Below are 13,500 nucleotides of genomic sequence, written 5' to 3'. Positions count from 1 at the left end.
AGAGGGGAGGGAGGGGGAAGGGGGGATGCTTAGCCCTCTCAGAGTACCTGGTGTATGCTGGACTTCATGTTGGGCCCTCTCTCTCTCTCTCTCTCTCTCTCTCTCTCTCTCAAAATGGGGTTTCTCTGTGTAGCTCTGGAGCCTGTCCTGGAATTCACTTTGTAGACCAGGCTGGCCTCAAACTCACAGAGATCCACCTGCCTCTGCCTCCTGAGTGCTGGGATTAAAGATGTGCGCCACCACAGCTCAGCAGGCCTTTTCTCTTAGCACTTCCCGCAGCAGCTTCATGTAATCCCATTTACCTCTGTGTTTCCAATGAAGAACAGAGGCTTGAGGAACTTGGTGACTTATGAGCCATGCCCACTTAGAACCAAAGCCTGAACTCTGATCGCTGTGACTCTCATCACCGGGCCAGTATCAGGGAGGCAGCTATGGCCATACATGCCCGTCCCTGTTGAGCATGAGCAGTGACAGTCCTCCCCATGTAGCAGGGTCTGTAGACTCAACACTTGTAACTGCTATGAATCCCTAGTGTCTGGTCTCCCCACTGAGGAGAGTCCGGCTCCTTGCAAGAAGGTGATACGACTTGCCCTGGCATTTCTCAGCACCCCAGCCCCTGCCCTCGACTCTGCCTGTGCCTCTAGGTCGGGGGTAGACTTCATAACCTTAGCCTGGACCTTGAACACATTTTCACTGGCTGCCATGCAAGCCTCTCTCTGAGACGCCCTAAACGCGGCTGCAACCTCGACGAGGGTGCTTGCCTTCCTTTCCCACACAGCTCGGTTTCTGAGGCTCGCCATGCCTTGTGGGTGTCCTTGTGGTTCAAAGGAATTTCTTGACTCCACCAGGTGGGTGCTTTGTGCCAACCACACGGAGCCCGTGAAGGGTTTCCTCGGCCGCTTCCTGAGGAGGAAGCTCATGGAGACGGAGATCAGTGGGCGGGCGCGCAACATGGAGCTGGTGAAAATCATCAACTGGATCCCCAAGGTCTGGCATCACCTCAACCGCTTCCTGGAGGCCCACAGCTCCTCGGATGTCACCATTGGTAGGTGGGAGGTCAGGCAGGCTGGGGCAGGCTGCTGGGCGGATGGAGTGGGCAGTGGTCTCCCAAGAACCTTGGCTCCTTCATATACTATCCTCTGGGTCCTGGCCAGAACAGCATTGAGACAATATGTCATGTTATCCCCAGAGGTTTAAAAAACAAGTGGGCAGAGGAACTCCTGGAGACAAAGATGAACCTAGGCCACAACATCTATGGAGATATGTCCTAGTCAGGCTGGGACAGAAACAGCCAGCATAGGAAAGAGTCTCTTCTCAGGAGCTACAGGCCGAAATGCCCACTGGGATGGCTTTGTTTTTAAATGTAAATTGTTCCCAACTTTGCAGAAGGTTGGGGATTAAAGTAGAGCAAAAGACCAGGACTTCCTGGTCATGACATCTTTTCATTATGAGTTCATTTCTCCCGGCCATGCCTGCACATTCATGTCTTCTGAGGCTGTAGTCACGGTGCACACATGTATATATGCAGTGCCTGTGGTACACACATGTATATATGCAGTGCCTGCAGTGCACACATGTATATATGCAGTGCCTGCGGTACACACATGTATATATGCAGTGCCTGCGGTGCACGCATGTATATATGCAGTGCCTGCGTACACACATGTATATATGCAATGCCTGTTTTCCATCTCACGATGTCTCCAGAACAGCCTGTGTCAGTACTCAGTTTAAAAGTTACTTTAAAAAAAAAAAAACTTTTTTAAGATTTATTATTTATTATGTATGCAGTGCTCTGTCTATACTCTGCCTGCAGGCCAGAAGAGGGCACCAGGTCTCATTACAGATGGTTGTGAGCCATCATGTGGTTGCTGGAAATTGAACTCAGGACCTCTGGAAGAGCAGTCAGTGCTCTTAACCTCTGAGCCATCTCTCCGGCCCTAAAAGTTACTTTTTAAACCTGAAAAATAATCAAATAATCAAAATCATTTGCTTAATCATGTCTTCTCTTATACATTTAATGGGTCTGCCTTTAACGAGCAAGATCAGTACCCCTACTAAGACTACCTTCTCTGCAAGCCTATTCCTCTCTTTCACTGAGGGTTGGGGTGAGGGGTTGGAGTATCCGCTATGGAGCCCACCGGCCAGCTGCTAGGAGGCTACTATCACCAGCCCCTCAAGCCATCAGCCCCACTGCTGCTTAGAAAGTCCCTCCAATGAGGAGGCTTAGGCCAAGGGTCTCCTGACACCACCCTACCCCCATTTTGGTTGTGATGTGTTTCACTGTGTCCCCAGGTCCCCGGCTCTTCCTGTCATGTCCCATCGACGTGGATGGTTCCAGAGTGTGGTTCACTGACCTGTGGAACTACTCCATCATCCCCTACCTCCTGGAAGCTGTCAGAGAAGGACTCCAGGTGAGAAGCACACTCCTTTTGACTTCCTCAGACCTGCATGCCCTGTGTTAGTGGCCCTGTGTGGTCTTTAGTGTGGCCCACGGTGGAAACAGCTGTAATGAGTCTTCTTCTGTCTCACCAGCCCCCAAAAAAGACAGGGAGACTTTTTATTAATTATGAAACCTTAGCCTTTAGCTAGCTCTTATATAACCCACGTATATTAATCTACATTCTGTCATGAGTGTTAATTCTCTTTTGCACCTCTTCTCTGGCTGGCTCTCGACTCCATCCTTCCTCTTTCCAGAGTCCTCTCTGTCCCCTGAAGTCCTGCCTAACCTATTTCCAGCTATCGGCCATCAGCTTTTTGTTACAGCAACCACAGCAACACATATCCCACAACAAACAGCAGTTGGCCGCAGGTCTTGGCTTAGCTGCTTATTTGTGGTGTGTGACCCCTGGGCAGTGTTTTACCTGTCTCTGCCTCACTGAGTGAGGAGATAACGGCATTGCTCTGCCACAAAGACTTGGATGGATTAAATAAAACCATGGCCATCAAGCCCCCGGCACAGGAATGTAAGAGAAATGAAACCAGATATCTGGGTGGCACCCCACAATTTCCTCTTTTCTCTTTTGTGGTGCAAGCCCTGAATCGAACCTAAGACCGAGGCAGTTTTGTTATCATTTTTCAAGCGGGGAAACCTGAGGCCCAAAGACAGTGAGTTGCTTAAGGTCATAGAAACAAAGCTTCAGCTGGGTGTAATCGTGCACTCCTAAAATCTTACACTTGGGAGGGAAGAGAGGCGGGTTGTGAGGTTGAGGCTACAGTGGTAGAGTAGTTACCTAGCACAGGCAAGACCCTGGCTTCTGTCTGGGGCACCACAAAAACCCGAAGCTCAGCAAGTCTGGAATTTGAACCCTCACCTTCGAAACTTTGTCCCCGGTCTTCAGGCCTCAGGAGATTGCCTACCTGGCCTCAGGACCCCTCGCAGGTGGCTCTGGCGTTCCTCTGGCTGTGCATACCTCCTGTCCAGCAGCAGCTGGGGGGCATCTATTGTTGTCACTCAGCTTGGGATGGTTTGGCTCTCAGGGGAGGCACTCCTGCTGCCCCTTAGCCTGACTCCGCCCATGTCCTGTCCCCCAACTCCCCCCACCCCGTCCTCTTTGCCCGAAGTTGATCTGATAAAGGAAAGGGAATGGCAAGAGTCACTTGGGAGGAGTCAGACCCGCTGAGCAAAGATCTCCAAGGTGTCCAAGAAGGCACAAACCGTTCTTGAACATGACATATGGTCCCTTGGTCTTCAGTGGCTGGTAGTACTAAGTCTCCCATTTGGGGCTGAACTGAAAGGGAGGGAGGCTTTGGGCAGAGCTGGGGAGGACACCCATACTTCCTTCTGCTCCAGGAGGCATGGCAGAAGGGACTCCATAGGTGGGAGGGGCTTCTGAGTGGCTACTGAGCAGCCTGCCTGTGCCATTGTGGCTTCTTAGAGGTCACTGAAGGACACGTCTTTAGTGTGGAATCAATGAAGGGAGCTGAGTTAGGTACCTGCTGCCACCCTGTCTGAAGTCTCCAAGCCCTGCCGTGTGGCTATGCACAGGAGGCGGCTCTGAAGTCTGCGGATTCATGAGGGATTGCTTTGTTCTTCCTGACAGGGTTTAGATGGAAGTTAGAGGATAAGGAGGGCTTGCCACCTGCCAGGCATCACCCCAGAAGCCTGACACTCCTGCAGCCCTGTGAATACAGGGAGGCAGAGGCAGGAGGATCTCTGTGAATTCACAGAGCAAGTTCTAGGATAGCTAGGGCTACAAGGGGAAACGCTGTCTTGAAACAACCAAAACCAAACAAACAAAGAAACAAAAAACTCATTTCAATTCCCTTCTCTCTTTTGGCTTTCTCTGAGGACAAGCTCAGTGTGTGCCGGGTACTGTCTGGGTCTCTTGCTCCCCACCTCACCCTGCACAGTAGACAGGAAGGGAGGAGCACACTGCAGTTTAGAGCATGGCCCTTCCTTGCAGGAGAAGAGGTGCAGAGCCAGGAAGAGGACTGCCCATAGGAATTCCTGCTGATGCCAGGCTTACCATCAGACTCAGGCAATCCATGCCTGGGGGAAGCATGGCATCGCCCCCTAGTGGAAACCATGCAGTTCTGCATGTTCAGTCTATAGTGTCTTTTCCAAGAGTGCCTGTGCCTGTATGTGCGCGCGTGCGTGCGTGCGTGCGTGCGTGCGTGCGTGTGTGTGTGTGTGTGTGTGTGTGTGTGTGTGTGTTTGTGTGTGTGTAAAACTGCCTAGCAATATTTTCTAAACGTGAATGTTGGGGCTGCCACACAATCCAGGAGCCCTGTACTTCCCATAGCTTTAGAAATCACACAGCAGCCCAAATCTTAGTTTCCTATCTTGGCTTCTTTTTTCCCATCACCCAGAATTCTTACTGATTCAGTAGGACAGCATCTTCCTCCCCTGTCAAGAGGAAAGTGAATGTCTGCCTGCCCGCCCAACAGTCCCTGTGCTGCCCTTCCGAGTCTGCAGTAGCTGTGCAACACTTCCTTTGCTTGTGTCAAACTGACTCCTGGCCACCTGTCTTTGACTGTGTCCCGTGGAACATGGAAGACTTGTAGAAACGTTTTCTGTTCTTATAACTAGTGTTTGCTGTGCCTACACACACTTAGCTTCTGACTCGGTCTGCAGCCGTTCCCCTCTGTCATCAGAAACACTTGCCAGGGTGTCTGGTGTCGGCAGAGTAGAGCCATTGGAAGACCTGGCATTGGGGTGGGCTGGTGCTGGAAGGGACAGGAGCCATGGAAGGACCCTCGAGGACCTTTCATCAGTTACCAAGGTCCTCTGACACTCTGGACACTCTCCCACAGCCTCTGTGGCTGTCCTGACTGCAAATAGAAAGTTTTGACCTATGAGACCCTTTTACTGGTCCAGTTTCTGGAAGCCCAGTGCTCTCTGAATCTGTTGGTCCTGTTGGGGCTAAGGATGAAGAGCAAGTGGGGACAAACCCTGGGGCCTGTGAGCGCTAAGCACTTTGCTAAGCTGCAGCCTCTGTGTTTCCTGGAAGGTCTCCTCAGAGAAGCAGTCACGCTCCTTCAGAGGGACAGGCTTCCGATCTGAGTTACCTTCTTCAGCTGTAACGGCCCAGCTGTTTCTGTGTCCTCTTCAATCCTGACCCATAAATGAGTTTACACCTGCCTCTTTGATTCCTTCCTGCTCAGTCTGAATTGCTTTAGGCTGCTGGACTGAATCCAAGAGCTAAGACTCACATTGCCCCAGAGGAAGGGAGCTGTAGCCACAAACTAGGCTAGAGGCCAGACTTGGGGGTGGGGGAAGACAGAGAGCTGGCATCTGACAAGATGATGTCATAGGAAGTGCTAGGGTCCAGTGAAGAAAGAAGCCACTGATACAGAGAGATGGGCTTAGCTGGGGTGTGTGGGGGGTGGCATCCTGGATAGAATTCCGATGCTCAGACCTTGAGTAACTCAGGTGACACGGGGAGAGGGCACCCGCCAGGAAGAATGGTGAACCTTGTTCAGGCTGACCTGTCAAGGTCTGGTGAACAGTCTGTTCTCAGGCTCCAGGTCTGACTAAGTCACATGGTTTCGGCTGCTTCAAAGGGGTCCCAGGGGGTGAGCTAAGAGGGATAGGCCCAGAGAAGGAAGTATGAGTCCCAGGTTTGGATCCAGCTCTGCCTTCCGACCTTTCACATCAACACAGCCATCAGGTTCTGGTTTCCTATCTGGTAAGAAAGGGGCACCACTTAAGCAGTCTGGCTCCTTCCAGAATTTAAAAGGTGTGATTCTATTGGGCCAGCGCTGGGCCCAGTTGTGTTCTGGACTCAGTACCTTTTTGCCTCTCCCTTTCCACTGCAGCTTTCTAGATGGAGCACACACCCAGGTGGGTGGGGTCTGGAATTTTCCACCTGTGTTCCCCAAAGTCATTGTAGAAATACCTTTCCACAGCCTAGACAGCCCTGCCCTGCCCTGTCTGTGAGCATGCTCTATCATGTCTGCTTTGATGCCCCTGGCCAGTGGAGTGGCAGACTTGCTTTGCAATGGCCCTTCTCCTTCCCGGGGCTGCCCCTTCTGTAACCCATGGGAGCAGCACTTCTGTGAGAGAAACCACACTGCTCACTCCTCGGCACCTGGCACCCAGGATGCTAAGGCATAGCATGAAAAGGAGACAGCTATACTGGACCTAGCAGCATAGTGGTCATAGCCTCACTGTGTGTGAGAAGTGACCCAGCCTAGGTTTCTGTTCTTAAAGAACATGTGTCTTTCGCAGTGCCCTCAGTAACGGTCATTAAAATTGTTGTAGGGTCGGGGCCTCTCAAGGCTCCAGAGAAGAAACTCCTAAGCAGGACATGTTGGCCTTATGATGCCTCCGACTTTTGATCACTTATGACTAAGTCACGATACAGTTTGCTCCTGGGGGAATACATAGGTTACTATTGTCTACAGGTCTGAGCACTCCTGAGCCAGCAAAGGCCTCATCACTGTGGCCCACACATGGTGTTATACTGGAAAGGACCTGCCAGCATGCCTGCAGAAGCATTCTGAGAGTCAGACACACTTGAAAAGATGGGGGTTCAGGAGCTGGGGAGATGGAACAGCTGTTATGCAGCAGCAAGGAAGGGGTCCACAGTGCAGATCCCCAGAGTCTATGTAAATTCCCAATGCGGTGTCCCATTTGTAATTCCATGTGAGAATACGCACATGGAATCCTCAGAGCATGCTGGCCGCTAGGCTAGCTGAACCAGACAGCTCTGGGCTCAGCTAAGCAGCTGCCTCAGTGGCTGGTGCATGGAAAGTACTGAGTAAGACTCCCGACATGGACCTCGGGCCTCTACCAATACAGTCGTGTACATGTGGGCACGCACACACACACACACACACACACACACACACACACGCACCATACTCATAAACATATGCATTAAAAAATGAAAAGTTAAGGTTCATCTCATCAGGCCCATTAGTGACTCCTGCCTTGTCATGTTGCTGCCCAGAACCCGATCTGGGCAGAATATCCTCTCCGAGTAGACTTACTCACTGGGATCCCAGAGGTAGCTTGCAAGGTTGGTAGTGACTGGCTCTTCCCAACCCAACATTCAGCAGCGGCCTCATGGTGGGAATATTTACACCATGGAAATGGGCCAAGTTGTCTATCAGGCTGTTTCCCTTGCCGGAGATGGTTGATCAGGTAGAAAAAGCAAGGCCTAGAGGCAAATGCTGTGCACAGTGATTGACAGCAGAGCTGAGAGTGAGCTCAGGTTAGACTGCAGAGCCTAGCACCACAGGCTCTCTTTATCTTGGATGACTTCCATAGTTCAGAACGCTGCATGAGGCATAATGCTGGTTGGGGAGGTTTTCCATTAAGCTGCGAAACTGGAACAGCTAGGTAATCTCCGCTTGTCCCCTCTGCCTGTTTACAGCTTTATGGCAGGCGTGCCCCCTGGGAAGACCCTGCCAAGTGGGTAATGGACACCTACCCATGGGCTGCCAGCCCACAGCAGCACGAATGGCCTCCGCTCCTGCAGCTCCGGCCTGAGGATGTGGGCTTCGATGGCTACTCCCTGCCTCGGGAGGGGTCAACGAGCAAGCAGGTGCCCCCCAGTGATGCTGAAGGAGACCCGCTGGTGAGTTGGCAGCACTCAGTGAGTGAAAGCCCTTAAGGTTTTCCTTGTATAAAGTTAGTTAGGTGATTTCTTTTCTCCCCCTTTGAATGTCCTTACACATGTTCTCTGCCGTCTGTTTACCCTCTGACTGAGATGCCACTGTTACTATAGAACTGGGAAGAGGCAAGTGTGCTAAGGACCTGTCACCAAAGCCAGAGAATGGGATGTTTTGAGAGCAGGAGACATGGGTAGAGAACATGAGGGTCCAAACCCAGGTCCTCTGACTAGAGAGCTAAGACTGAGCCAAGTTTTGCTAAGAAACAGGAGAACTTACAATAAATGAATAAAGGAAGGAAGGAAGGGGAGGGAGGGAGGGAGGGTTGAGGGCAGAAGAGAGATAAATGAGAGCAATGATAAAGCCCCAATCAGTGCTATAATTCTCCCCCAGTACAAGAGCCATGCATCGTCATGCTGCCAAGTTATACCTCATGCGAAAAAAAAAAAAGAAAAGAAAAGAAAAGGAGGAAGCAAAAGTGCCCAAGTCTCCACAGGTACATGATCAACCTGCTGGAAACCCAGCCCCAGCTTCCACGGCAGCTACATCCGAAGTATGGCAGAGTATTGAGAACGCTCTTGAGAAGGGCGGCGGGAAGGCAGGAAGGGCTGGAGGGCAACCAGATTGCTTGTTCTAGCTCCGGTGGTGAGCTGGTGTACTAAGTGCGTGCCAGCAGCTGATCTGGTTTGACTGCGAGTCCTGCCAGTAGGTGCCACAGCACAGACACATTGTTGAGGTTGTGAATAGGACCTAGTTAAAAGGATTTGGTGCTGCCATCCTGTCCATGAAATGAAGGCTGTGGCAGTTGCTGATGTCAGATATCAGAGCTGCCCATGTCCCACAGGCAACAACTAGAGGGGTGGGGTGGCATCTGTAGGGCTTTCCATTCTGCTGGCTGCGCAGCGCATGCATTAACTCAGTCTGCATGTCAGCGCCATGGGCCAGGAACTCTCCATCCTTACATTAGACCAGTAAGGAAATGACGTGGGAAATCATACAACACCTCTCGAGGTCATACGGCTACAAATCAGGGAAGCTGGGATTCGAACCCTGCACTCTTGTGCTCCTGTCCTCAGCCTCTCTCATCTGCTCTGGCCCTGGGGCGAATCTGGAGCGGGTGTCGGGAGTTCCGGAGAGGTAGGGGTGGGCTTCCCAGCACACTGACAGACATTGCCGCCTTCTGCTGTCTCCACAGATGAACATGCTGATGCGGCTGCAGGAGGCAGCCAACTACTCCAGCCCCCAGAGCTATGACAGCGACTCCAACAGCAACAGCCACCATGACGACATCCTGGACTCGTCCCTAGAGTCTACTCTGTGACCGAGGCCCCCTCTTCCCCTCACCCCATCCTGCCTGCATCCTCCACTTCATTCTGAAGATGACTTCCTGAGCCAGCCCTGGCTGCCACAGCCTCGAAGCCAGAGCAGAGCGGCAGGAACAGGCGAGCCTCGTCCCTTGCGCTCTGCCCTTGCACGCACGAGCAGCCCAGGACCTCCTCCTCCCGCGGTGACGACTGTATGAGTTCTGTTCTACTCTCATTCTCGTTCTGCCTTGTTGACGTGACCTCCGTGAGATGCTGAAGACACTTCACGGGAAAGGATCCTTACCGTCGAAATATAAAGAGATTCGATGAAAATTTTACATGTAAGATTCCACTTGGTGCCCTGAAACCCAGCAGCATCCCCCTACAAGCACCCCCCCCCAGACAGAAAAGACTAAACCCGCCTTGGAAACACAGACAGCAGGGTTTCCCTCAGCACAGACCCGCCTGCTCGGGTCTGGCCACCAGCACCCCAGAGCCATGCCACCCACCCCCCACGGAAGAACTGGTGCTAATGAGGGCGCTTGCTCAGAGCGCCACCCAGGGACACCACTCCATCCTAGTCTCTGTTTGCCACATGGTGCTCTCCTTCCCGAGAGGTATCTTGTCTGTTCTAATACACCCCTCTCCCCTTCTCAGCCCCCCCCCCCCCGGGCCCCAGTTATCCGTGAGAGCAAGAGAAGAGGTGAGCATGCAAGTGAGCGGATGGGGCTAGCCACAGAGAAGCGCACCTGTTTCCTTCGTCTGTCTAAATGGTCAGGTTTCTGTCCGCAAACACTGTGTACTGTGAAAGTAGTTCTTTGGAGAACTCTCGACCCCTGCCTGTGTCTGCCTTTCTGCCTGGTTGATTGTGACGGCCCCCCACCCTCACCCTCCTCCCCACGAGAATCAGTCCTTTGGTGGAAGCAAGAGCTGAAAAGTAGTTGAGTTTAGCTCCTCCTCAGCTTGGGTTTTCAGTGTCCATTGTCACAGCTCTGTGCCCTCGCCATCTCCCGTGGGGCTATGGGCATCTGCATCCCTGCTGATGGATGAGGGCCAGTTCTCCTCCTGTGGCTGAGCTACAGACCTTGCTGTCCTTCTCATCTCTGAGAACTGAGAACCCCACCTCAGTCACCCCCCAAACCCCAGCTGCAGAAGGAATTGATAACGTATGTCCCCTCATCAAACGCTGGCACTTTCCTCAGAACCAACGTGACACAGCTTAGCCAAGGAGGGGCAGTCACTCTTCCCAGAAGCCTGGCCCTGCCTCCTTCCTGATGAGCCTTGTCTGACCTCTTTGGTGCTGCCCCCCCCCCCCCCCCCCCCGTGCAATGCCTTACTGGTTTCGTACTGACCGTGTCCGTTCACGTGAGTGTTGTGCCTGCCTGGGGTTGTGTGCGAGTGTGTTCCCCACCGAAGTAAACAGGGCTATAAGTCATCCATTCATAAAGAGAACATGAGTTACCGACTTCTCATCCAAAAGACTCATCTGTGTGGATGTATGGTTGCGGGAAAAAGAAGAGAGAGAGAGAGAGAGAGAGACCCATTTTCTTTTTAAGTTCCTGTCAGTCTCCAGCCGACAACCTCATTGGACAGTGACCCCCACAAGTCCATGTGACATTGCAAATCCATTTCTGGGAGGCATGAGCGTCCCCCTTTGTTTTAGAGTCTTTCCTGGCTCCAGTGAGGGGGTCTCTGTTAACAATCAGGGTTTTTAATTCCATCTTTTCCTATTTTGTTCTTGAACATTTTTCTCTTGGGAATTTTTTTTTTTTAATTTTAATTTTCAGTTTCTTACCCTAAGAGCTTAACCCAAAACTTCTCCCTTTGCTTGGGTTGGCACTGTTTTTCTTCCTCCTCCTCGGGAGGAACGAGAGTGTGTGCTATTAACTGGCAAACACAACCGTTTCCCCACTCCCTGCTGTAATCCCAGCCTCAGCGTCCACCACTCATGTGGGTGCGAGTGTGTCCTCTGTTGTTTTGTTTGTAATAAAAAAACATTTAAAGCGTGTGTCTAGCCTGTGACCAGGGCCAAACCCTGAGCCTTCTTCCAGTGTCCCCGAAGGGTAGCCCTTCCCAGTCTGTCTCCCAACAACGACCGTACACTCTCATACTGTGAATTTGGGAGGTTGTAAAATCGAATCCCTCCTCCTACATAGTTTTCTCTGTCACCTTAGGAGCATACCCTGCCCGTGTTGTTTGGACCCGTTCTCCCCATCCCCAGTGCCCAGCCTTTCCTGCCCCGACATCCAGGTTCACAACAGAAACCTGTGTACCTACTGCTGCCTGGCAGGCGAGCAGTGGCAAAGTTACACTTGAGCGCCTCCCAGCTCGGCCACCGTCCTGAAGCTCTGGGAAGCGAGGCTGTCGAAAGGCCCGTGTCCTTCTACATGTGACTCTACCTTCCTGTCGCTCAACCCTGGACAAAGTGACTTTTGTACTCATTTAGGGCTCTGTCTAAAATGCTTCCGTTTTGCCTTTTTATATAGATAGGCTAATTTTGAAACGTAAGAAATCCTATGCAACACTGGCGCTGAGGTCCCAGTGGGAGCCAAAAGTTTCCTTCCCAAGAGGCCAAGAATCCTGCAGGCCGTCAGCGAGATGGGAAGTCCTTTTCATTTAAGGTTGGGGTGGGGGTGGGAGTGTGACAAGGGCAAGGCTTGCCCAGATCTTCTGACCTTGGGGACATTTTAAATGTTATTGTTTAATGCTCGACTTTAAAAATTCCACGTGCCCAAATTTGACCGTGGCAAATCTACTTCAAAAGCAGAATAGTCCAGCCTTGCGGCTGTTGGGTGGGAGGTTTGCTGTTTTGACCTGCTTGTTTCAGGCCGAACATGTTCTATAAGATGTACATTTTTTTTTCATTGTAACATAGAAATTGTAAATAATCGATGAAACTGCTGCATTTTGATGACTTTTTTCTAGCCATTTTTAAAGAGAAAACTAGGAACTGAGTATTTTGTGTACGGTATGTGTCCACCTCCACCTCCCCTCCCTCCCTCCCTATTTAATCTTCATTTGTCATGAGGTTTTTGGGTTCGAGAACAATCCGCTGGAGATCTGCCCCATGTCATAGAAAATAAAGCTAATGATTGTACCACTCTTAAATTATTCATGATTCAATAAAGTTAATGCCTATTTATTCAGACCCGTGGTTTGGCTTCCATGTGTTGAAAGAGATCTGTCTCGTGTTAAGTGCTTGCAAGGAGGTACATCATTCTTCCCCAGAGGCCATGAACCTGGGGAACCCCAAACCTGTGTCCTCTCCACTTTTGCTAGAAAGTCATCAGGAGCCACTTCTCCCCGTTCCTCATGGAAGTCACTGCTGCTTGCTGGAGTTTTTTAGAGACACAGCAAAGCTCTGCCAACCTTTATGAGCCAGAGAACCTTCCGGAAATGCTGTTTTTGCACATTCTCTGTGACCCTCCAAACTCTTAATCTTTGTTGTTGTTCAAGATTATGTGAGTTTTGTTTGGATTTTGCCTTTCTTTCTTTCTTTCTTCCTTTCTTTTTTTTTTTTTTTTTTTTTTTGAGATAGGGTCTCATGCATCCCAGGCTGGTCTCAAATTCACTATTTAGCTAGGGATAACCTTGAACTTCTAATACCCAGGCCTTCATCCTCCTGAGTGCTACAGTTACATATGCACAACCATGCCTCATCCTGGGTGCAACCCAGAGCTCCCTCCATGCTCTGCAAACTCTCTTATCTACGGAGCCCCAGCTGCAGCTCTGTGGCTTTTCTATGGTTTATCCTTGACTGACAGGCATGGTGTTATTGTTGCCAGCAATGGATGCAGAGATCAAGCCAGGGTCTCTCCCCTCCCCTCAGGCCTTGCAGATCTGAGTTTGTTTATGTATCATTCCTTGGAAGCTGCTGTCTCTGTAACTGTCATCCACCTGCTGTAGCTCCCTTCTCTAGCACCTCCCAGTCTCTGGTAGTCACTCCTCCCTTCCCTGTTATAGACCAGCTTTCGGAGCTTTTATATGTGAGATCATACGTTATATACCTGAATCATCTCAAACATCTTCCAGCTCCATCACTGTGGCCACTCTTCCGTTTGTTTTTGGCAGGGTCTCGCTGTCCACAGACTGGCCTGTAACTTACTCTGCAGCCCAGGTTGTCACTGAACTCACA

At 51.1% G+C, this 13,500-nt stretch overlaps 1 protein-coding gene across 11 annotated transcripts in view; it reads left to right on the top strand.

Annotated features, from left to right (window-relative positions):
- Nav2 (neuron navigator 2) overlaps positions 1–12,513 on the top strand; it is a 202,266-nt gene extending 189,753 nt beyond the window's left edge. For all 11 annotated transcript variants that reach the window (XM_038314288.2, XM_038314293.2, XM_038314291.2 and 8 more), the window contains 4 exons: positions 849–1,045; positions 2,296–2,414; positions 7,824–8,027; positions 9,257–12,513. In XM_038314288.2, the coding sequence (XP_038170216.1) occupies positions 849–1,045; positions 2,296–2,414; positions 7,824–8,027; positions 9,257–9,382 (646 nt within the window). In that variant the 3' untranslated portion in view covers positions 9,383–12,513. The remainder of the gene's footprint in view (positions 1–848; positions 1,046–2,295; positions 2,415–7,823; positions 8,028–9,256) is intronic.
- The last annotated feature ends 987 nt before the right edge of the window (positions 12,514–13,500 follow it).

The sequence above is a fragment of the Arvicola amphibius genome, chromosome 12 (genome assembly GCF_903992535.2).
Source record: "Arvicola amphibius chromosome 12, mArvAmp1.2, whole genome shotgun sequence".
NCBI classification, from domain to species: Eukaryota; Metazoa; Chordata; class Mammalia; order Rodentia; family Cricetidae; genus Arvicola; species Arvicola amphibius.
This window is presented reverse-complemented; position numbering and strand designations above follow the sequence as displayed.